A 23,562-nucleotide genomic window follows, 5' to 3' on the forward strand; every position below is an offset into this window, starting at 1 on the left:
TATTAATGTCATCATACGCCAGCAGCTGTACACTCTTATAAAAGATTGTACCTTCTTTATTCAGCTCTGCAGCTCGAATTATTTTCTCCAGTAGTAGATTGAAGAAGTCGCACGATAGTGAGTCGCCTTGTCTGAAACCTCGTTTGGTATCGAACTGGTCAGAGAGGTTCTTCCCGTTACTGACGGAGCTTTTGGTATTGGTAGTATTAGTTTTTAGGGATATCAAATTCCGACATAGCGGCATAAAGGCAGCTACTTTTTGTGCTGTCAAATGCAGCTTTAAAATCTAAAAATTAAGGTTTTTAAATATTAAATTTATTGAACCCATATCTACGTTAATAAATCCGCTGATTGCCAGAATTTATAACGCTTTTTTGGAAAGAACTGCTCCGTCGATTACCGCAAACATATTTCCAAACAAATTTATAAAAAACGCCTTTGGGGAAATTACATTGGGGGGAGTAGCTCCTAAACTTAGTAGCTTTTGAACTTGACAATTGTTGTAGTTCCAGTTCTAAATCTGTGATGATGTATTCAACATCAACGAATAACATCGGATACGCTTCTGATATAATGGGATTAACAGCGTCGATTTTTGAAAACTTTGAGACCCTTCCTCGGTAGTACTGGAAGATCCTTTGGCCTTTAGTTTTTTTCTTGGTTTCCGCCGCCGATATTGGGCCGTACAAACTGAACGATCGGAATAAAGTCGTCGTGTGGTCTTTCTTTTAATCAATGTAATAATATCTGAAGGAATTGTTGAGATCGAACCACTATAGCATATATCTGCCATACAAAATGACAGAACAAAATCAGTTTCTTGTATAAAAAGTTCTTTATTTGTGAAGGATATTCTGGTCTCGCTAACCGGTTTTATTATTTTTATTTATTTATTTTTCACTTTTTTTCAGAATATTCCAAATCACTTTGCCAGGTCGTGCAGTTCTACCAACAACTCAACTTGTCTACTCTTTTAGATTTTCTTTAACTCTAGTGTGAAGAAGTGCAAACTAAAACAGACAATATTTTTGTGTTTTTGTTATTGCAGGAATACTTTTTTATTTGCTTTGGTATTTGTTTTTGTTTATGCTTTACATTTGAGTTTCCAAGAGATAAGAGAAATGAGAAAACCGACAGTTTCTACTTCACTTAGTTTTATTCTCAAGCCATTCCACCCCCATTGTTTGAGCTCAAGACCAGGGTTCCGCTTTATTTAATTACAATGAGAACTAGTAATGAAGAGAAAAGTCTTGAATTACAGGTTCTGTTACGACCGAAGAAATATAATTTCGAACATATAACTTCTTCGCTTTGAAAGGAATGCTGATATATAGTATTTATTAGGTAATGTTAAATTCAAGTTATAATTAAAACTAGAACTAGAAAGGTGCTACAATCAGATATACATTATAATATTTTCACTAATTGTAACAGCATGGCAACTCTAGTTGCATTAAAAACATATGTTTTTGACAGCTTGCGCTTAAGGTTTTATTCAGTTCATTCCACTCAAGTTAAATTTATAAAATGTGATTCAGAATGAACATCGCAATATTTTTTTTCTTGTAAAAGTTTTTGAGGTAATCATGGTCACTTGTACACATTTGCTATATACAACTATCATTCACATTTTAAACTGAATTCAGCTGAAGTGCCTGGAAATACATCAAAATATAACGAAGTGTGCCTAGTGACCTTGAAGCGTGAGAAGTTGTCTCTTAAAATCAGTACACACTTTCCGAATTAATAATTTATGATATCTCCTAGATTGGTTGCTAATGTTTTCCATTTTCAGATACTGAATTCAATATCCATTAATTTTCTTCTCTTATTCCCTTCTTAATATTTTTATTTCGTATTTTCAAAGGAAAAAAGCTATCATATTTTCTGCTTTTCCATAAAAGCCAATTTGTATAAATATGATAAATCTTTCTACTCATCATCATAACATTTCCAACTATTCAGCCTGAAACATCAACACTTGAAACACGCTGCAATTATGGACACCGCGACCAGTACGAATAATACTGTATTAGAAACCGAGAATATTGAATTGACAGAAATAGCACTTGATTTGACTTTAGCTTTTGTGAATGAGCCACCACCGTTAGTACCCATTGAAAGAGATCTGCCATCAAAACGCCAAAGGGATTCGCAAACCGAATTCAATTTGATGGCAAAAAAGTCGAAGCCAAACGAAAATATAACAGTTCAAGAAGAGGCACAGCCAAGTGTGGTAAAACCACCAATGATACGGATACCACAGTATCCGTTACGAGACTCTGCGTTAGGCGAACATAACAGCATTGATGAGATTATGCGATCTATGGCTCTTCAACCGATCTTTGAAGATTTCGTTGCAGTTTTACACGGGAAGAAAATCGACGAATTGGGTACATTGAATACCTCAAATTTACAAGAAAGTGTCCGCACCGCACCTCCCACGGCGTTAGTACAGAAAGCACTTAATAAGGTGAAGGAACGGAATAAGGAAAACCAACTTTCCAATATTGCGAATGTGAATGAAGTCTTCTCTACCAATGGCGGGTTGTCTGATTTTGAACTAGGACCGAATGGAACACGATTACCAATAGAAGATTTGCGAAAAATTAAGTGGAAGGGCATATCAAGTGCCACGCGATCACTTTTGGATCTAATGTTCGACCGCGAAACACTTGCCACACATACTCTGAGTGGCAATTCTTTCGGAAGTTTGCAGAATCGCATTTGTCCACTTAAAGGTCAATTAGATCCGCTTAAAGTTAAGGATTTAATATATTTTTTGAAACAGAAATTTGATTGTTCCGAAGGTAAAATCCGTATAATAATAAGTCAAAAGTGTGCGGCTATGAATCATTTATCGAGTAAATTGTTTTAGCAACCCAAATGTATTTATGTATTATGTTACGTGTGAATGTTATTTGTAGTTCCGAAAAATTTAAAAACACATCTGACTCGTATGAATATTTAAAAAGCTTTCCTTTCTAACTATCTTATTCCTTAAGCAGGAGTATTAGCATTTCTTCATTCAAAGTTATACTCTCTCATATATTAAGCCAATGGATCTTACTATATAGTATACCATATGAATCTCCAAAAATCCGAAAAAATTACTAAACTTATTTCTTGCATTACCGTTACCTCAAGTGTTGGGTCGAAAATTTACAAAACACATACAAGTAATGTATGTCTATAGATATGTCTTTTTAGACATCTGGTTTTCGTAAAGAAGTAATATTTAATGTTATTACCAAAAATTTAGCTTTATTATAATGATAAGGGTTTGCCGTCATGTTTTCAAATTGGCGCTTCTCGACCACCTTTTGCAACGATCAGGCCGTATGTCAGAAACATTTCGTCGAATATTCTCTTCCAAGGAGCCTAGCGCCTCGTCCTTATCATTTTAGGCCAGCGACTTCACATGACCCCACAAAAAATAGGTCAGCGGTGTAAATGATACACTTTTCGAAACCACGTCACAAGCCCACGACGTGACATAAAGCGTCAACCAAAATTTTATTTCAATAATATTTTTCGTTGTTGAACCCACTGATATCAATATCATCGGCGTACATCAGCAGCTGTACACTCTTATAGAATATTGTACCTTGTCTATTCAGGCAACAGCTCGAATATTTTCTCCAGCAATATATTGAAGAAGTCGCACGATAGGGAGTCGCCTTGTATGAAACCTCGTTTGGTATCGAACGGCTCGGAGAGGTCCTTCGCGATCCTGATGGATCTTCTGGTATTGCTCACCGCCAGTTTACACAACCGTATTAGTTTTGCGGGTATACCAAATTCAGACATCGCGGCATAAAGTCAGCTAATTTTCGAATTATCAAAAGCAGCTTTGAAATCGTCGAAAAGCTGATGTTTGTACCTGTTCACCATCTCTTGGTGTTATGTTTCCTCCATAATTTCAATATACACTGGGCATCAGTCACTAGATCACCTTTTGGAGTTCTACAACGGTATTCTCCGGTCAGGAAGCCTTTTGTTAGTCTGCGCATTTTTTCATAGAATTTTCGAGCACTACCCTGTCGGCCAGCTTGTCAAGCTCTTTATGCTCACGCAATTCGGCCTCTCTCTTTTTTTGTTTGCAAGTGCGTCTCGCTTCCCTCTTCAACTCTCGGCATCTATCCCATACCGCACGTGTTATGGTCGATTGTGACATTGTGAGGTTATTTTATCACTGCTTCACGGCACTCCTTATCGTACCAGCTATTCTTTTGCTTTTTCCGAAACCCAATGACTTCGTTTGAAGTTGTACGTGAGGAGCTTCAAATGCTGATGAGTGCGCTCAGAGAGCAAGACGCAAGTCGAGTACACAATGGCTCAGCTGTCTGTTGTGATTGCAGCTTCTCGACGTCGAACCTTCCTTGTGTTTGTTGACGTGCGTTTTTTGCTGCATAGAGGCGGGTGCGTACTTTGGTTGGAACACGTTAGGAGTCAGAGTCAATGTTAGGACCTCGGTGCGTACGCCCGTCTAACATATTGGAGACGTGTTGGTTGGTGGCTTTTGGATCCAGCGACAGTCAGGTAGCTTGACGAATTTTCCTATGCTGGAATTTTGTACTACAGATAACTATATTTAGGCTCCCGGCAAAGTCGATTAACCTCAATATATCATCCAAAGATACATTCCTTGCCTATCATGCCGTTAAGGTCGCGAATCACGATTTTGACATCGTGGCGGGGGCAGCTCTCGTTGGTCCATAGCGGCTGAAATTACCGATTCTGCTGGGCTGGTTGATCCACTAAACGGTGGATTTCACTTGGAAATTAGTCTTTTGTGGGATTCGGTTAGGTGGTAAACCAATTGAACCATTATTTTGGTGCAATTATGGTACACGATTTGCAAACTTAGTTCTGCTTCTTAAAAACTAACAACTAAACTAAGTATAAATAAAGTAACGGCTGTCGAAGGACCTGCCCCGAAAAAGTATTGCCTCATTGACAACTACACGTCAGAAGAAAAAACCGTTTCAAGATTTAAAAATTATATATAAAGTCATTGAAGTTTAAATACGAACCAGAATGAAAAATGTCGCACTCAAGAATAGAATTTCGTTTCTTTTTTTCCCCAACAAACGCTAAGATATTAAACATACAGCATTGATTTAATATTTTAGGGTCCAACAAGCCTAACAAGGAACTCACTGAATTTAAAGATCTCCTACATTAATAAAGTACAACCAATAAAGAACAAAGTAAAGGCTTCAGGAGCATATACTTCATGTTTATCACAGGAGCTGTTTTAGTAAAAAACTAAACGCAGTGTTCTAAAAGTGAGTCAAAGAAATATTCAGTGGCTGCGAATTATGGTATAGTAAGAACATCGAGGCGACAAATAATTACAATTCAACAAATAGATTCCGAACGTAAACTTTCTAAAATCGAAAACCTCGGACGAGCCATACATATGACGCAGAAAAGAAAGAAGATCAATAACAAAAGAAGCTTCTTACTATTCCAAAAATACATATTTTACAAAGATTTTGTGAAATTTTCGTCGGAAAATATTCAAACATTCGCTATTATAAAGCAATTTCCGGCAGTCTCTCGGTAAAAGAGTGCTTCCGCGTTGACAGCAGAATTTCTTACGGGATCATCAAAAGTAAAGTAAAAGTAAAGGTATTGGACACACGAAAAAAAAAAAACTTAAATTTGAAGTTTAACAAAAAACTGTAAAGTTTGATGGACATTTCTCGAAGTTTTTTTGTCTTTTTAATGGTTGTAATTGAAAAAAGTCCTTCGTTCAAGACATTGTAAACTTTATCTCGAAGACCTATCTTAAATTTCATTACGATTCTTTGAGAAAATTTTTGTCAACCGACTTTGAAAATACGGTTTCAACAAAAATGCGTATAAAGGTTTAAGTGACCTCGAGCAACTTTTCAAAAGTGTCTTAGCGTCATTAGGAATAAGCACTGAAGTTAAAAGTACCATGAAAATTAAAACAAAGCTTTTCTTCGAGGGAGCCAAGTCCATAGCGTCCATATATAGTGAACATTAGTGGAAAGTTTTTAAATCCCCCTGTCTTAATTCCACAACTAAATTACCGTTTCTAAAAAAACTTTAAAGTTTTTACACCATAATCTTTTCTTAGAGAGCGGATGCAAAATGAGATAAAATATTTTTTTTTGATATTACTGCAGGAAACTGGATGCAAAATTTACCTGCTCAACTTGAGGACCTGTCCATACGCAACATTGTGTATAAACCGGTAAAATTTGCACTTCGTTATCAGAATGATCTCAAGAAGAGAGATTTCAACTACAACGCAAGTAGAGGAAGACTTTTACAACATAATAGAAAGCTAATCAAAAGATTATTATGAATATGTGGTGAAGAGGGAGAAAGAGCAGTTTGGCGGCAAGAAGCCCTCCGTGGAATTTGACGCTAAAAAAGCAAAGCACGAACAATTATTTAAGTGGGAACGGAAGGATCTTCTCAATCGATCAGTTTTCTTGCACCTGAGAGGCAAGACACTTGATGCTGGAGTTTTTGTAGGTTGTGAAGTTCGTGATGTATAGGAATTTTTTTGCGCTTGGATTTGAGTCTCAGTGATGCAAACGACATCCATCGATTTATCTTCTAGGATTTGGACGACTTCTGTCTTTTTGGGTGTAGTGAGCTCATTGGCGTTCCAGTTAGACCACGGTTAGGTCTTGAAGAAGGTGGACATGATGAAGTCCCGAAAAAGTTTCTCAAGGTGAGAAGCGATATTCGGGACAGGATTATGGTTTTTGGTTGCGTTTTTTGGCAAACTCGGCGTAAGAAAGAGGATATCCTTGGGATTGGAGTTGTGGTGTGGTCTTTTCTGTGGGACGAGTGGCTTTTTGTGGAAGAGCCTTGGAGATCTTGGGGGGCGGCCTTTTTTGATGTTTTTTTAGGACCTTAGAGCAGCCCAGATAGGTAGCGCGATATTGTCATTTGCAGTGGAAGCAAGTGAGTTTCGCGTCTTTCTGCTCTTTAAGAGTACATGAAGCCGTGACATTGGCGCGAGCGCAGAAAACGCAGTCCCAGGGGGTGTGGCAGTAATTCGCCGCGTGGCCGAAACGAAGGCAGCGGAGGCTCTGTGGTGTTATTTTGGAACTTCTTTTGGCCTTTACTTTGATGTTGAGGCCACCGATTGTCTTCAAGATATATGTATATTGAAGACGATAAGGGAAGGGAGGCATCAATGTTGACAGATATTAGGGGCCAGATTTTTGGGCTCTTGCGCATGCGGTGTACGCTCTTCACCGCTGGAACTTTCATTTTCAATTCGTTGAGAATGGTTTGGTCGTCGATGCATTCCTGGACGCCTCTTATGACGACAAACAAATTCTTGTCCTGATGGATTGGTCGTAGTTGTTCGTTTAAGGTATGTTGTGATTGTGCGAAACCCGTCGACGGTTTCGGAGTAAACCAGGATGGGTTCTGAAATGACTTTGGCGGACGGGATACGTATATCTGCTTTACGTAGACCGGAGCTAAGCTTTTCTTACGATTCCTTCCGGAGAATTCGTATTGGTGGAGGGCTTCTTTCTTTAAAGGGGCGAAGTCTTCGCTTTCGTCCGATGACGATGACGATAGGAAGTCGTCAACGTTGCGGGTTTCAGGTGATGTAGTGCGGCGCCGCTTTTGTTATATTATATTGATTAAACTTCTCATACTTCTAAACTCAAATATGCTGCTTTCCTTTTTGGAGACGAAAGTCGAAAATTATTTCTTAGAGTTTGCACTATCCACATTGGTGCAAAATTTCTAGTCCTAGAGTTTGTAATTTTTTCTCATTTTTTTCAAGTAATATCAAATTGGTATAAATATGACAACTTTTGTTCGCTCACTATCATAATATTCCCAACTATCGTACTTGAAACATCAACATTTTAAATTCTCTGCAATTATGGACTCCGCGGCTGGCAATTTTGACATAAAAATCGTGAAAATTGAATCAATAGAAATAACACCTGATTTGCCGCACCAGGCGGAATCAAAAGAAAGCGTTGACCGAAGCGAGTCAGAATCAAAAAAACAACAACAATCTGATAACGAGGGTACATCCATAGCAGACTTGCAATTAAAACGCCGAAGAGAATTGTGCGAATCAAAAAGTCAACAAAAATCTTATAAGGAGGGTTCGTCCGTAGCAGAAAAGCAACTAAAACGCCGAAGAGAGTTTGAAGCCAAATTCAACTTGCATGCAAAAAAATCAAAAAGAGGCGAATATTTAGCAATAGCTGAAGAAGAGAGTTCGCAAGATGAAGTAAAAGCGCCGATGATACAGATACCACTACACTTGAAGGGTATACCAAAATCAAGAAGTCATGACTTGATTGATGTGCTTTTACCGTTTCAAAGTATTAAAAAAGAGCGAGAGGCTGAGCAAAACACAACAAGCTCTTCAAACAAAAAGCAACTGAACTTCAACGATCTCGCATTATTGTTACCCAAGCGAATGGGTAACAACGATGCTGATTATGGTATTAGCCACAAATCAGGTATTAAAGCGGAGCCAATCGACGATTTGGACACATCAAACACATTAAATTCAGCGGAGTCGCTTCTATATAAATCACTCCCTCCGTTTCTTCAGCGAGCGCTTGATACAGTCCATGGCAAGCAATCCAATGATGGTTTTGAAATAGGACCTCATGGAACGTGGCTATCTATAGAAGATTTGAAAAAAATTAACTGGACAGGAGTATCAGTTGCCACGCGGTCGCTTCTATCTGTACTTTTCGACCGCCAAACTCTTGCCAGATCCACTCTAACTGGTAATCCCTCGCCTGCTTTTCCGGACCATCCAGTTAAGAAACAATTAGACCCTCGCAAAATACAGGATATAATATATTTTATGAAACGCGCATTTCATTCAAAAGAACGTGATATTCGCAATGCAATAACTATGAAATGCGCGGATACTAGTAAAGCTAACCGAAGATATAGTTTATCCAAGCGAAAGTTGGGAATATTGTTTTAGTAGCTTAACTAAATATATGTCTGAATGTTGTGTTATATGTGAGTATAATTTTAGTTGTAGTTTTTCAATTAAGGTTAAGGGATTAAGATGTCAAAGGAATGTGTATTTTATTTCATAATAATTGATATTGAGCCAAACTCAAGACGTTAAAAGTGAGGTTAAAAAAAATAATAAAAAAATTAGTTTGTATAATGCTTAGTATGTGCTTTGATTGCGTTTTATGTACTGTTTAATGTTTTCATTAAAATTAAAAAAAAAAAGTTATTTCCAACTATGTTTTAAAGCATATTTTTAGGCGAATTTGAATCCAGTCAAGATTTCTTTTAGCCCCATCTAAGTACTATTTTATACGAATTTCTTTTCCCCCCAACATGTTGCTACAAAGTTTAATAGCTTTATTCACCTAAAGGTTGTGGCTGTCACCTAAAACTAATTGAATATGATATAGGGTTATATAGTTATATGTTTTGCGTCCGTCCGTGCTAGCACTAACTTCAGTAAAAGTTCAGATATCTTAATGACTCTTGGTTTACGCGTTCATAATAGTGTATCTCTGTGCCTAAAATGAATAAAAATGGCCGAAAACTCGACCCAGCGTCATATAATTTATATCAGGGTTTCGAATGAGGATGAGGAACCTTAAAGAAACTCCGGTGACATTTTATTAGTACGGCACAAGTTTGAAGTTACGGTTGGTCCCAGTATAGGTACTTTTTTCAGTGGCTTTTTATACATGAGTCGTGTGAAGCTTAAATTGAAAGCATACAGTGTGAACCGCTTGAACTTCCCAAGCGACCACACTTCGCCTTATGGGCTCGTGAAAAGTTCCAAGAAGATCCGACGTTTTCGTGCCAAATTTTATTCAGCGATCGATTTCAGAGGTACCTTTCAAGCAAAATTGTCGCTTTTTGACAAAGATTCAAGAGCTATCATTTCATCCAGAAAAACCAAGGTTTGGTGTGTTTCGTGTAGAATTATCTGTCCATATTTTTAAAAATGAGAGAACTTAACCCTCGGTGGAGACCTGAATAAATCGAAGTTTGTGATCTCGACGACATTTAGTTTCAACAAGACGCCACTTAATTTAAAGAGGCCACGCCATAAACCCACGACTACGACTAGATACAAAACCGCCAATTCCTAGTTCAATTTCCAAAACAGTCGGCTCTACAACGACGGAAGTAAAGATTTTATTCGTCCATGGCAGTCATTTCGACGATCTAACCCTGTTTGAATCGTCAAGTAACACAGTACTATTGTCATCAGTAGAGCAACACCTAGCAGAAGTGTTGCTCTGTATCCTCCAGATCAGTGCTGGCATTAAGTCCAACCCGGCCTGCATGAATTTTTTGCTGCGTTTGCGCGAAAAGGCTCCACCAAAATTGCATTTATATTTTGATTAGATGCGATTCATGCAATGGTTGAAGCCATCTTAAGACATGTTCAGGTCTTAATGCTCATAGGTAGTGGTCCACATGTTATTTAACCTCATGCTACCAACGCACTAATGAGACGACAGCCTCAACGGCTGTGCAAAATGCACACAGCTCGAGCTCAGCTAGACAGCATGAGTCCCAGTCTGATCAATCCCCTACCACCATAGCCTTCATCCCGGTTCGCTCTCCGTACGAGGGCCACAAAGCAACTCCTAGTTCTTCGCACAGTCTATGCCGTGTGTCATATATCGGATCACATCAGTCGGATGCTGTTCTTGTTCTGGCTGTTGTCATTTCCTGACGTATTTCGACCTTAGCACTACACGTGATACTGCGATAAACCTGATTACTGCAATTGAATTGCAACGGACCAACGAACAACATCGAAGAGATAGTTGAACTTATGAACCATAAATGAAGAAACTAAGCATCAACCGCAGGGATACTACCCTGGAATGTCAGGAAATAGCTATCAGGTCAGGCGACGCTGAGCCCAAAAAACACTTTGATTTCATTTCTAGGGACAACTGTAGTAGCTTACCCTTCATCACAATAGCTAATGGTGGTCTGGTAAACAGCATAACCTGGTGATCTATACTAACTCTCGTATTGGACCATCTATCCATAATAATCGTGATCAAAAAACACCTCGACTTTATTTCTATGGACAACTGTAGCCACGTTAACTTTAATAAAGCTAAACAGGTCGGCTTCATGGTAGTCACTGAGCGCACATTCAACGCACTACCCATTCCTACGGTCGTATTCGTTGGAGAACGTTAATTTCGCAAGCTGTCATAAATGCCAAGCTAGCCCTGTGAGAGGACTGTCCTATTGGGCATTGAACACAATTCACAGTGGAGGAATTAACATCTCAAAAAAGATAAATGTAACTATTAATTGAAAAACAAACAAAATAAATAAGCCACGATTCAATTGCGTACAAATATTTTCGTTCAATATATTCAGGAATCCGCAAAACTTTCTCAAACTCATTTTTAAAGGCACCGGGACATTGTAACTGTCTTTAACAAAAGCGGCTGTCATAGAACATAAACACAGGGTTAGTGCGACAACAATTTGATATCTTTTCTTACTCTGGTTTATCAGGCCTCCTTGCTAAGGGAGTTCTCAGTCCAAGTCTTGATCAACTTCTTGGTTGAAATCTGTTTTTTGTCTTTCAGACTTTTTCAACAAAAACAATGGCTGGTTGGTGCTCTGTGATATCGTTCAACGAAGTTAGGGGGAAAATCGATGAGAGATTAAGAAATTAAAACCAGCATTCGTCGTCGCTGGGAGAGTTTTTGAGAGACTAAACCCTATTGCTTAAGCTTTTATATATTCCAAAGCTGCTTCTCTTTGCTGATTTACGACTGAGGGCGAAAATTATCTATTAGAGTTGGTACTATTCACATTGGAGCGAAATTTAAAGTCGTAGAGTTGTAATTTTTTTTCTCTTTTTTTTTTTCAAATAATACCAAATTGGTATAAATGCGACAAATTTTATTGGCTCACCATCATAACATTCCCAACTATCGTCCCTGAAACATCAACATTTTAATTACTCTGCAATTATGGACTTTGCGAACAGCAATATTCAAATAAAAAGCGAGAAATTTGAATCAATAGAAATGCATTTAAAACGCCGAAGAGAATTCGAAGCCGAATTCAACTTGCATATCAAAAGGTTAAGAAGAGGCGAAGACATAACATTAGCCGAGGAGGACAGTTCGCAAAATGAAGTAAAAGTCCCAATGGTACATACTATACCACAATACCCGTTAAAGCACCCAGAACCCGGAAAGCGTGACTTGGTTGATGATCTTTTGCGATTGCAAGATATAAAAAAAGAGCAAGAGGATAAGCAAAACACAACAACAAGTTCTAGAATCAGAAGGCAACTGAACTTCAATGATCTGGCATTATTGTTACCCAACCGAATGAGTATCAACGATGCTGATTATGGTCTTACCAGAACATCAAGTATTGAAGCGGAGCCAATGGACGATTTAGATACATCAAATACCTTTAATCCAGAAGAGTCGTTTCAGTGTGCGCTTAATACATTTTTTGCCAACCAGTCCGGTGATGGCTTTGATATAGGATCACACGGAACACGAGTATCTATCATTTGATTTGAAAGAAATGCTTCATACATCAGATCCTCCGTTCCTTCAGCGAGCGCTTGATACAGCTTATGGCAACCAATGCAGTGATGGTTTGGAAATATTACCAATATAATATTACGGAACACTATTCGACCGCCAAACTCTTGCCAGATCCACTGTAAGTGGTAAGCTCTCGCCTACTTATTCGGACCGTACTGGAAAAATTAGATCCTAGCAAAAGACAAGATGTAGTTTAGTTTATGAAATCGATCCTTAATTATTCCGAACGTCAAATTCGTATTAAAATAGCTTCAAAATGCGCAGATACTGCAAGACGTTTCGGAAGAAATAGCATATTCTAGTAAAAATTGGAAACATTGTTTTAGTCCCTTAACTAAATATATGTACATACTTATATATTACATGGGAGTATAATTTTAGGTGTAGTTATTAAATTAAGGTTAATAGTCCTTTGAGCCCAATTAAAAAGGTTAAAAATTAAGTTTCAAAAAATTAAAAAAAAAAATTATTTTCTATATAAATGTAATTAGTATCAGTTTTCACATTTTATGTATTGGTTATTATTTAGTTAGTATTATTTTGAAAAAAACGAATGATGGCTATATTCAAATATTCACCATGCGCCAAATCTTGGAAAAGACCCGTGCAAAAGAGAATCGACACATACAATATCTTCGTCGATTTCAAAGTTGCTTTTGACAGCACGAAAAGGAGCTGATTTTATGCTGCGATGTCTGTAAACTGACTTTGAGCAATACAAAAAGGTCCGTCAGAATCGGGAAGGACCTCTTCGAGCCGTTCGATTTCAGACAAGGCGACTCACAATCGTGAGACTTCTTTAATCTACTGAGAGCTGTAGAACTCAATCGAATAGGTACAAAATCTTCTATAAGAGTGTACAGCTGCTGGCGTATGCCGATGATATTATCAACATCCACGCATGAGGGGGTACCTGCTGACGAATGAATGCAACAGCTCGCTGTATGACAATCATCAAACGGGGGAGCTCCTAATAGCACCTGCATTGCATTCGTTGAGACAGTGCGGCATACAGACAAGCAAGCAAGCCTAATAAAACGCTGTATTGAGAAGAGCTTTTGACGCCCCAAGACTGTCGTGGCTGTCTTTATACTCTCTCATCTCGGTACTAAAGTCATGACGAATCTGGGGCAACCTATCAGAATTGGAACATCTAGCACGTTGAAACTTCCGTCTCAAACGCCTGACAGTCTTCCTCTTCAGAGTTAGCTCGTGCGTCCACCATTTGAGTTTCTTGCCGCGGTAGCATTCGCTTTTCCGCAGCAACCTTCATTCACACCCCAAATATGCATATAGCTGAGCGATTTGATCGTCAACCCCCAATTCCTTAAATTCACTAAGCGGCGTTTTAAATACCGCTTCCTTAACAGAGAGTCCATATTGGCTCCAGTCGATACCATAGGTACGCCATCGCCGCAATGGACTTACATACTCCGAGGGAGGAGATCTGGCAGTAACCATAATTTGAATCAAATTATGATCACTTAAACCCCACCCTCCTTTTATTTCCCACCTAACGTCAAATGCTCCGCTAGCTGCCTGATTCATGAGGGTAACATCAATGTCGCTAACGCCTCCTGGCCCATCGAATGAATAACATTCGCTCTAGGGTTTCGCTGAATTTGCAGTACAAACTAGCGACAACCAGTCTACCGAACTCCCCTTCTATAGATACGCAAACTCCCAGCTGTAAAGAATCCAAAACTATGATTGTGTAGTTCGGATTGTTCACAACTGCAACAATAGCCCCAAGATCTGTAAATATCCTAAAACTGCCAGGGAGACTCTTAACCACACCATTAGTGGCGTAGGGCTCCTGGAGTAAGGCAACACCGCACCCACCCTCAATCATAAAACCCCCCAATTCGGACATAACGGCATATGACCCCTGGCAATTGAGTTGAAACAGCGCGCCCATTAATGCCTAGCAAACGCGCGCTCTATGATGCCGCTGTATGCTGGGCAGGCAGCGGACATCATAAGATGTCCAGCCGGCTCACCCTTGAATTGGCAGTTGCGACATTGCGGGGCATTGTTGCAACGTACAGCTTTGTGACCCTCTTGGCCACACCTCCGGCAGACATCGGACTTGGCCCGACAATCCGCAACCCGGTGGTCGAAGCCCATACACCGGAAACAATCGGCAACTGGGCTATCAGCACGCACACGGAAGGATAACCACTTAACGTAGACTCCTCCTGTCTCCAAAAGAGATGACATGACTTTGTCATCTCCTTCCAGGACGACGTTCGCCCTACCATCAGCCTTAACCGTCCAGGGCTTGCTTCCAACCCTGACGTCGGCTTTTTTCGCCCCAGGACAACTCTCCTTGACGTTGTGCTCGAAGAGTTCTTCCATTGGTATTGTTAATCACCTTGTCCCTTTCCATAATGGAGGGGGTCCGGATGACCACACCACCACCCTTAATCGGCTTCAAGGCGTGCACACGCACACCAAGAGAAGGACCCACTTCCTTCTGTACCTTCTTGGCCACCTCCTTGGATGAGGTGGCAGGAGCCTTGCTTCTGACCACAACAGACCAGATCTCCACTGGTTTAGGCACCTTTGGCGCTATTGCCTCTAGCACTGGTGCCGGTAGGGCAGGCGCCGAAACTACTGGAGCCTCCACACTTCTGGTCGATTGACCAACTGCACTCTTAATATTGTGCAGTGCATCCACTTGCGCGCGAAGGTGGGCATTCTCCATAATCACTGTCATTGCCAGTGATTCATATTTCGACGCAAGAGCCATGAACCCCTTCCTGGTAGCTGACTCGAGCTGCTCAACCCCAAACATCATATCGCTAAACTCAGCGGTTACAGCTTTGAGTGCTGCAAGGTGGCTGATAGAGCCACCCCCCACTATAGGACCCTTATATTCTCCCACCACAACAGAACCCTGCTTTCCGCCCCCATTATTTGCGCAAGCGGGATTTGGTTTCGAAATTACCTTATTTTCTCCTGTCTCCTGCCGCTGTCCGTCGTCTCACCGCCGTCTTTTGTTGCGGCACTCTTCCGCTTAGCTCCTTTCTCTCCTTTTTTCGCCTCACTAGCTTCGCTTTCACCGGATTTCCCCGGTGATGATCCCAAGCGCGCCTTCCTACGCGGTAGGCTCTTTCGGGTCTGCCTCACTCCATCATCGGCAGATGACTCCACACGGACCACCGTAGGCCCTGAGTCATCGCTCTCCCCCCCGAGGAACTCTGCTCCTCGTTGACGTGCTGCAGACATTGCAGCTACACACGTTCGTGTACCTGTCTTTACTTTGGGAAATACCCAACCCGCACTTGGTAATTAAATTCAAGGATCACGTCCTGCGCACACTTTTGGGAAAATACCAAAATTCACTGGCGTCTATTGTTTGCGCAATATTTGGGGTAAGACCCACACTGCACTTCTAATCACTGTTGACAGTCATAACTTCGAAGTCGTAGATAATTTCGTTTATCTTGGAATCAGCATCAACACCAGCAACAATGTCAACCTCGCAATCCAACGCCGAATAACTCTTGTCTCACTTTTTTTGCCCACTAATAATAACATACATATCCATTTGGCATAATTTACCAGGCCAAGAGAAAGGGTTTAAGCCTTTATATTTATGCTTCTTATTTCGACTTCTTTAAGCTCTAGTCTTGGCTATTTTTCAGTAATCTACGAGTATGATTCCGTGGAGTTTTTCATGAAATTGAAAACGCATAAATTCCCAATGAGAATGTGTATTTTGTCAAAAATAGTTAAAATCGGGTTAATAGTTCTCTTAGGCCTCCTATACCTAATACCGGCCAATCTCTGAAGTATCCTAAATAATTAAGAGAAACTGAAGAGAACATGTTTCGCTGGTAATAATGTGTTCTGATTACAAAAATGTCAAACTATGCCCTTAGTGAAGAAGATAAAGCAAAATAAAGAAAAAACAATCGTGTGCCCTTCATAGTAAAACTGTTCTTCGCATATGATCGCTCTCATTTTGTAAGGACTGTTGTTGTTTTTTGCAAGACAAACAAGAGACGGTTGCTGTCATTGATCAACGGTATTATCGCATAATTTATTTGCATTTGAGCTTGCCATTAATGTTGCGAGAAGTTATTCGAGAGGCTTCTGTAATGAGAAGAATTTAACAAGAGCGTGCTCCATCTGTGAGGAAGTTGTTGTAGAATGAATGTTTTCTGATGAGCATAATATCTTACATTATTTAACTTTAATGCTTATTGTTAAATTTTCATTGCCGGCAAATAATGTTTACCGAAGCTTGTTGATAAGTGTCCAAGTAATAAATTTTGCTAAAAAATATGAATATATTTAAAATGTAACAAATTTTCATATTTTCATACTAATGGACACAAAAAGTCTTCTCACAGAAAAACTGGCCTACTATAATGTCAATAACAGCAGAGTTGCCACAAGTTTCTGTTCTGGCCCTCTGTCTTTATTTTTCGATTTTCGTTAAAAAGCCATATGTTTTCGTTTGCCAACTTAAGATTTAAATTTTTAGCATAATAAAAAATCTTGCATGTCATTTCGATGGGACTTATTCACTTAAGTCATTCACAATAGTAAAATTTGTTGAAAATCTTGTGAAAAAAATTGCTAGAATTGGTTATAACACTGTCTTATATCTCATTAATTTCGCCAACTTTCACTTTACTTCTACAAATAAATATTTTTTTGAAAAGAGTGCAACTTACAAGGACAGAGTAAGGCCAATCGATGACGGCAATTCTCATATTCCGAAAAGTTGTGGAACTCTGCAAATATTTGTGCGCCACTGTCCTTCACTTTTGCGCCATGAAAGTCTAACGCACTGTTCAGTTGTACATATGTATGTATGAGTTTAACACGCGCTCCTTTCAAGCGTGTCTAATTGCAAAAGTTTTCATTTATGAGATTTGATTAGAAGTGAGCGGCAACGAACTAAGAGAGCCAAAATGTATGAGCCGAGACAAATGTTTAGTGAAAAGCACAGACTTGTGAAGATTAGTCATAAAGATTACTTAGAGCGAGTGCGAACACATAAGGGTATGTACATATATAAATTTGAGTTTGTAAAATAGTAGATTTAGCTGCGCAGCGCTTGAATGAGCAGATTTACACTGCTGGCAAGCACCTAAATATATTAAGAATGAACTTTGGCAAAACTGAAAAATAAATAAAAAATTTATTAAGTCTGGCGTTATTGGATGTCAGCGGTCGGTTGGTTGATTGTTGCGCGGTCGGCAGTCGCTTGTCAATTCACTCGGCCGCCATCGCCTGCTGACAGCCACACGCCAGCATATTATCGCTCATGCTCCAGCTATCCTTCGCAATCGCATAAAGGCGAACACTGTCGAAGTAGACAAGTGAAATTTATTTAAGCATGAATTGACAGCTGGACAAATTGAATTTTCAATGCAAGTATGCTGGCGATCCCGGTGATGCTGGCGGCGAGCAGACTGCTGTTGCAGCAGATTTTCCTCCGCCCACCATTTCACAGCACCACCATCCACTACTTGGCGCACTTGGCGCGCCGCGGGCAGCGTGTGAAGTGAGCAACTGACTGGCAGCGCCGAATAAGATGAATCGAATTCATTGCGAATCGGACAAGTTGAAACGACTGGATTGGCACATCAGACATTCTCATAAAACTAAAATTTTCCATCATCAATTCATCGTTGTTTGTGGCATGCAAATCAATGGTGCTGTAACAACAACAATCAACCAACCAATTGGTACACTTCAGCATGCAGAAGATTTATGTGACTGTCGGCGTTGGAAACATCACACAAAATTTTGGTTAGAAAGTGTAGCGAAGAAGTCTATAAAATCGATTTGTGGCCCAGACAAATCCGTTTTGGTGTGTTGTGATGTATGTATGATGGAATGTGTGTTCTCAGTTAAAAAGTAAAAAAAATTTAATACACAATGACACTTTACTACTTGCTGTTAAGCGCCGTTTGTTCTCTCCTCGCAATATGTATTATTTGCTCTGCCACTCTCTCCGCTCTGCCACTCTCTCCGTTCTGCAAAATTGCAGCTCTTTGCGTTTTTGTTGTATTTTTCCAAATATTTTACGGTGGAATTCTGATTTCAGCGTATTTCTCACAGCCCAGTGCATCGTAGTCTGCTGTAAGAATAGTAAAAATTTCCAAGCTCATAAATAATGGATGTGTTCTTTTATCGGAAGAATTTATAACTTTAGAATTTCTCTTAATCAAATTTAAGTTTGAAAAAATGAATTTCAAAACATTAAAGTCTATATAATGGAAAGTTTTAACCAATCTATCACCATTGCTTCTTCATATAATTTTTAAAACCAGTTTTTCGTACAATCTTTCGAACCGACATACATATATGAGAACGGGTTCATTAAAGTAAAGGCCATCTTCTAGCTTTGCGTAGAAATCTTCAAAAATTTCTTCTAGTCTTTCTCTCAAAACTTTCCAAGATATGTTCAGATAAATTAAATTTGACCTGAACGCACAAACATGAAAATGTACGTATTTTAACACAAATCTTTATTATCGCATACAAATTCCACACAATTCTTATAACTCTCGGCTCGGCTAGGATGGCCTTCGGTGACTTCAACGAATTTTGGTTTTTACGGTTAGGGTTCATTTTTGGAGAGCCATTCGTAAGTTTGTTGGACAGTTTCGTAGTCATATTCATAAATAACCCTCGTCTCGTCACCAGTAATGAATGTAGGGTCCTCAGTTAAGTTGGCAAGCAACTTGTTTGCGATAAATATTTATAATCGAATTTCTACCATCTTATCTGGTATTTTCTTTCTTTTACAAACGTAATCTTAAATAATTTTTTAAAATTTCGTTCGTTTGCTCCACGAAACTGGCGAAATATTTGAGTTCTATAAAATAGGATCAGCGGAACATTCTTAGTGCACTGTTTGTTCTAATACAGTACTTTGACCAAATTCACATCGGCGAAAACTCAAGCTTAAGCTGTGGGGTTTATGGCGAGCTCTCATATATTTTTCAGTGTTCAACTAAAATGATAAAGTGATTGATGATTAAAAACCTGTCTTTAAAAGAGTTTTCGAAACAATAAGCACGCAAGGCCTCTATATTCCGTCATTCAAGTTGGTAACCTCGTGATTGTTAAATCGTTTCAAGACAAGAACTAAGGCTTTTATAGTGAAAACAAAATTTTAATGCTGATTATTTTTTCAATAGTTCTTTATTTATTGGTTCTTCTTTTTTAAAGCCTAACAATAAGTTATATAATCTTAAGTCTATTTAAAAATTAGACAAGTTCAAGCAAGTGATAGAGCTATTTTGGTGATACATTGCTCTTTAGTAGGCAGGCATACGTGAATATCTTCTTTTTAGACGTGTTTGATCGCAGGAATGTACCAAAGCAGTAGCCAATGGGTTTGGGTGATAACGCGGTTTAGATATGTGTATTTGTTTCTGCTTTCCTCTACTTCTTTCCTTACCTTACTTTGGAATACCAAGATTTATTGGTGTTTTCATTACGCATATACCATGGGAAAAACATGATTGTTTTAAGCGTTTTCGAATGCAACCTTTGTATTACAATTCAATGCCACTTTGTTGTCTTAGCTAAGTTTATAGTTTTTATTCAAAATCCATTTTAAATTTGCCACTTTTATCTTCATGCAAGTTATTTTACTAGAGATACATATGTTTTCTCCACGTGAGCCTTCTATCTAGCTGAATACCAAGATCAGTTACTTCATTCGATTGGGGTACTAAAATATTGTTCATTTTTACTGCTGAGCACTTGTTTGGTCTTAGCGAGAATGTAACATGCTTACTCTTTTGTTCATTCACATTTACACGCTAGTTGGTCATTCACTGACAAATCTTATGTGCTAAGCTAATATTCTTGATGATATTATGAGACGACTCACTAAAGCTATGTCATCCGAAAAAGTTGATGTCAATACCATATTAGCTGTTGGAAGATCTGCTGTATACATACTACATGATTTAAAATATAGTGTTGGGCCTAAAACACTGCCCTGTGGTACGTCAGCCCTTATCTACCGTTCATCAGATATGAAATCTCCTACTTTAACCATAAATTGTCTGTTATTTTAATAAGACTCCAATGTTTTATACAATTCTAAAAGCGGCATTTTTTTAATCTTATATAAAAGGCCTTCGTGAATATGAATGCATAGTGAATGAAAATGAAATGATGAGCAGTACTTTAAGACTACGAAAAGGATATTCATGGTATTGGTGTCAAGACTAAGGGTTTGTCCACTAGTAATTTCAAAATCAAATTTTCAATTTCAACTTGTTTGTATGTAAATCACAGGCATATTTGTTCGAGAATATTCTCCGAAAATTTTAATTTGATCCGTATTTCGAAAAGTTTTTAACTTATTGTAATGGGATCCCAAACTTTTAAACGCATTTATCTTGAAACTCATTGCTTTCAGAGTCGGTGAAGAAAGCATGTACGAAACGTCTGCACATAGCAACTTGAAATTTGTACACAACCTTCTTAGATATGGATACATATAGTATTTTTCGGTAACACTAAAGTACTGTGATCATATTAAAAGTTGAGTTTGGTCCATTTCATCTCCTTCAAGGTAATCTCTTCTCGCTGCATTACACTTATGCAAACCAATTTTACAGTCATCATAACATTTGGAAAAATCTTCCGTCGTTACTGCCATCAGAGCCTTCTTCGATTCAGCTTTTATATCCTCAATTGAGTCAAAACGCTGACGTCGGAGTGGTCATGTGAGTTTGCTGAATAGCCAGAAGTTACACGAACGTAAGTCAGGCGAAAGCGGCGATTGCGGCACGATATTAGTTGAAAATGTGGCGAAACGATCACGAATAACCGATGCAGCATGAACGCACTTCTTTGTTCAATAAATTCAGACATAGTAAAAATCGAAGAATTCACTTTTAGAGCCTCACAGAACGACACGTGTCTCAAATACTAATGAATATTTTGACGTGAAATTCAGCACAGATGTCACTTACAGTACTACCAACTTACAGAAAAATACACGTAGTATAAATTAAAAATTCACCTTTCCATTTGCTCACAGTAGTATATCATTAAAAGAGCGGCGAACTATGATTTAATGAAAGTGAAAAGAGATACTCATAAACAACTGGTCGTTTCCTCACTGAAAACAATAATAATGATTATATGTTTACTTTATAGATTTTTCTGTAAGTTGATACTCTCTTTCTCAAGAACATCGGCTTTGCCAATGCAAGAATACGCTTCACAAGCCCTTCACACCAAACTAAATCTGAAAACGTAAGCAGCCATCGGTTTACATTCCACAAAAACGGTTTGCTATTTTCTTTACCGCTTTGTTTGATATAAACAACCTTAGAGTCGAGATAGGGTTACTAAACAAGGAAGAGAAATCTTTAATGAAGATCTTTTTTTTGATTATGATTTTTTGAATGGCAGCTATTTCTTATAGTGGTTCGTCATCGGCGGTTCAAATGAGGAGCTTATTGGGGAGAAAAAGACGTGCGAGAAATTTCCGATCGATAATTCAGAAACCACGGAGCTTAATTTGATAAAGACTCATAGACGAACATGACTAAATCGCTTCAGCTTGTCACGTTGATCATTTACCATATTTTTTCGGATCTCAAACGTATCCTTCTGAGTGTTACAAACATCGTGGTAAATTTAATAATATCCTGTTCCGCAATAAATATTATAGCGGCCATTGAGTAATAATCTTTTTTTTTATAAGAACCCTATATTTAGACTCCGGAACAGAGAGAATTTAAATGCTTCTGTCTACTAGCTGATATTTAATCCACAAAAATTTTATAAATATAGATGGAGTCAATCTCTGACTTATTCAACAACCAAGAAACGTGGCATTATATAAGAAGAGCAGACTATAAAAGATTTTTTTGCGAAAGCTGGACCTTGCATAGAAAAAAATCGCAGCTGATGCAGTGATGGATCAGTTTGCGCTGAGTCATAAACATCCCTAATTGCTTTTTGGTAACCCTGTAGTGTCTACTAATTTCACCGGTAACTTTTATTTCTTAATTTTGATAATTTTTTTTTTGGAAAAGCTTTAATCCGCTGAGTCATGGTCGCTGGCGCCGCACACACCAAATCAACTAAAGTTGAGCTCCCCTTGCCACTCACCAAACGCCGCTCTTTTGTGACTCGCCAACAATGTTTGGCCGGCTTCGCTTTGCATTATTTCCACGTTGCTGATTCATTAATTCGACGTTTTATCATAGTTTCCAGCATAGCTCAAGCGTGAAATTCGTTTGCATTTGCAACATTTGTTATAAGTCTACAAAGTCTACAAAGTATGCGTCTTTCCGTGTGTCCTTCTGCGAGCGCACACAATGGAAATGAATGGTATGGCATTTGCCTTGCGGGCTGCAACGTTAAAATGCCAACAACAACAACAGCGAGTACCGCTATCTACGCACGACTATCAGCACTCATACTGCCGCAAATAGCCGGCGGCGGAGATAGTACAAATAGTGAAATTAGCAGAAGTGTATTGTGCGACAACAGCAACAACAACAACAGTAACAAATGAAATCAAAACAACATTGGAATGGTAGTCTTAACTTGCTTGTAGCGCGCAGGAGTAACGCACATTACGTGAACCGCACTCCCCTCCACGCCGCGCCTCGCTCGCACAAAATTTATTATTCTCGCTACTGCAGACAGCTGTAATACGCTTCCAAAGCCGGCATTGCCATTTGACATCGCATTGCTCACGGCCAGATTTAGTCGATTTGGACATAACCATTGGCAGCGGCAAGCGAGTGGTGGCGGCAGGGAGTCGAATGTTACACGGCAGCTCCAGGCTGCAGGCAACGGGGTCGCGCTGCTCATTGTGGGATCAGTCAGGATGAGCTCTGCTAAGGCTGTATGTGCGCTAGCTTACTTCCGCTTGACGTTGCTCCATCCAGCATTTACGAGTTTGGCTATTTTTACGACTTGTAACGAAATACCACGCGACTGCGTTGCGCGCTCGTCTTCGCCTTGTGTT

The 23,562-nt window shown here is 39.0% G+C and overlaps 3 protein-coding genes across 4 annotated transcripts in view; all 3 read left to right on the top strand.

Moving 5' to 3' along the window:
• Positions 1-23,562, top strand: part of LOC120773042 — a 364,532-nt gene that overhangs the window by 234,890 nt on the left and 106,080 nt on the right. The gene's annotated exons all lie outside the window — the stretch shown is intronic.
• LOC120773055 (protein insensitive-like) lies at positions 2,000-2,878 on the top strand. Its single transcript, XM_040101989.1, has one exon. The coding sequence runs from the start codon at positions 2,000-2,002 to the stop codon at positions 2,876-2,878; it is 879 nt and encodes a 292-aa protein (XP_039957923.1).
• On the top strand, positions 7,844-9,785 carry LOC120773043 (early boundary activity protein 1-like). The gene has a single exon (XM_040101973.1). The coding sequence runs from the start codon at positions 7,898-7,900 to the stop codon at positions 8,972-8,974; it is 1,077 nt and encodes a 358-aa protein (XP_039957907.1). The 5' UTR covers positions 7,844-7,897; the 3' UTR covers positions 8,975-9,785.

Source organism: Bactrocera tryoni, chromosome 3 (assembly GCF_016617805.1).
Source record: "Bactrocera tryoni isolate S06 chromosome 3, CSIRO_BtryS06_freeze2, whole genome shotgun sequence".
NCBI lineage: Eukaryota > Metazoa > Arthropoda > Insecta > Diptera > Tephritidae > Bactrocera > Bactrocera tryoni.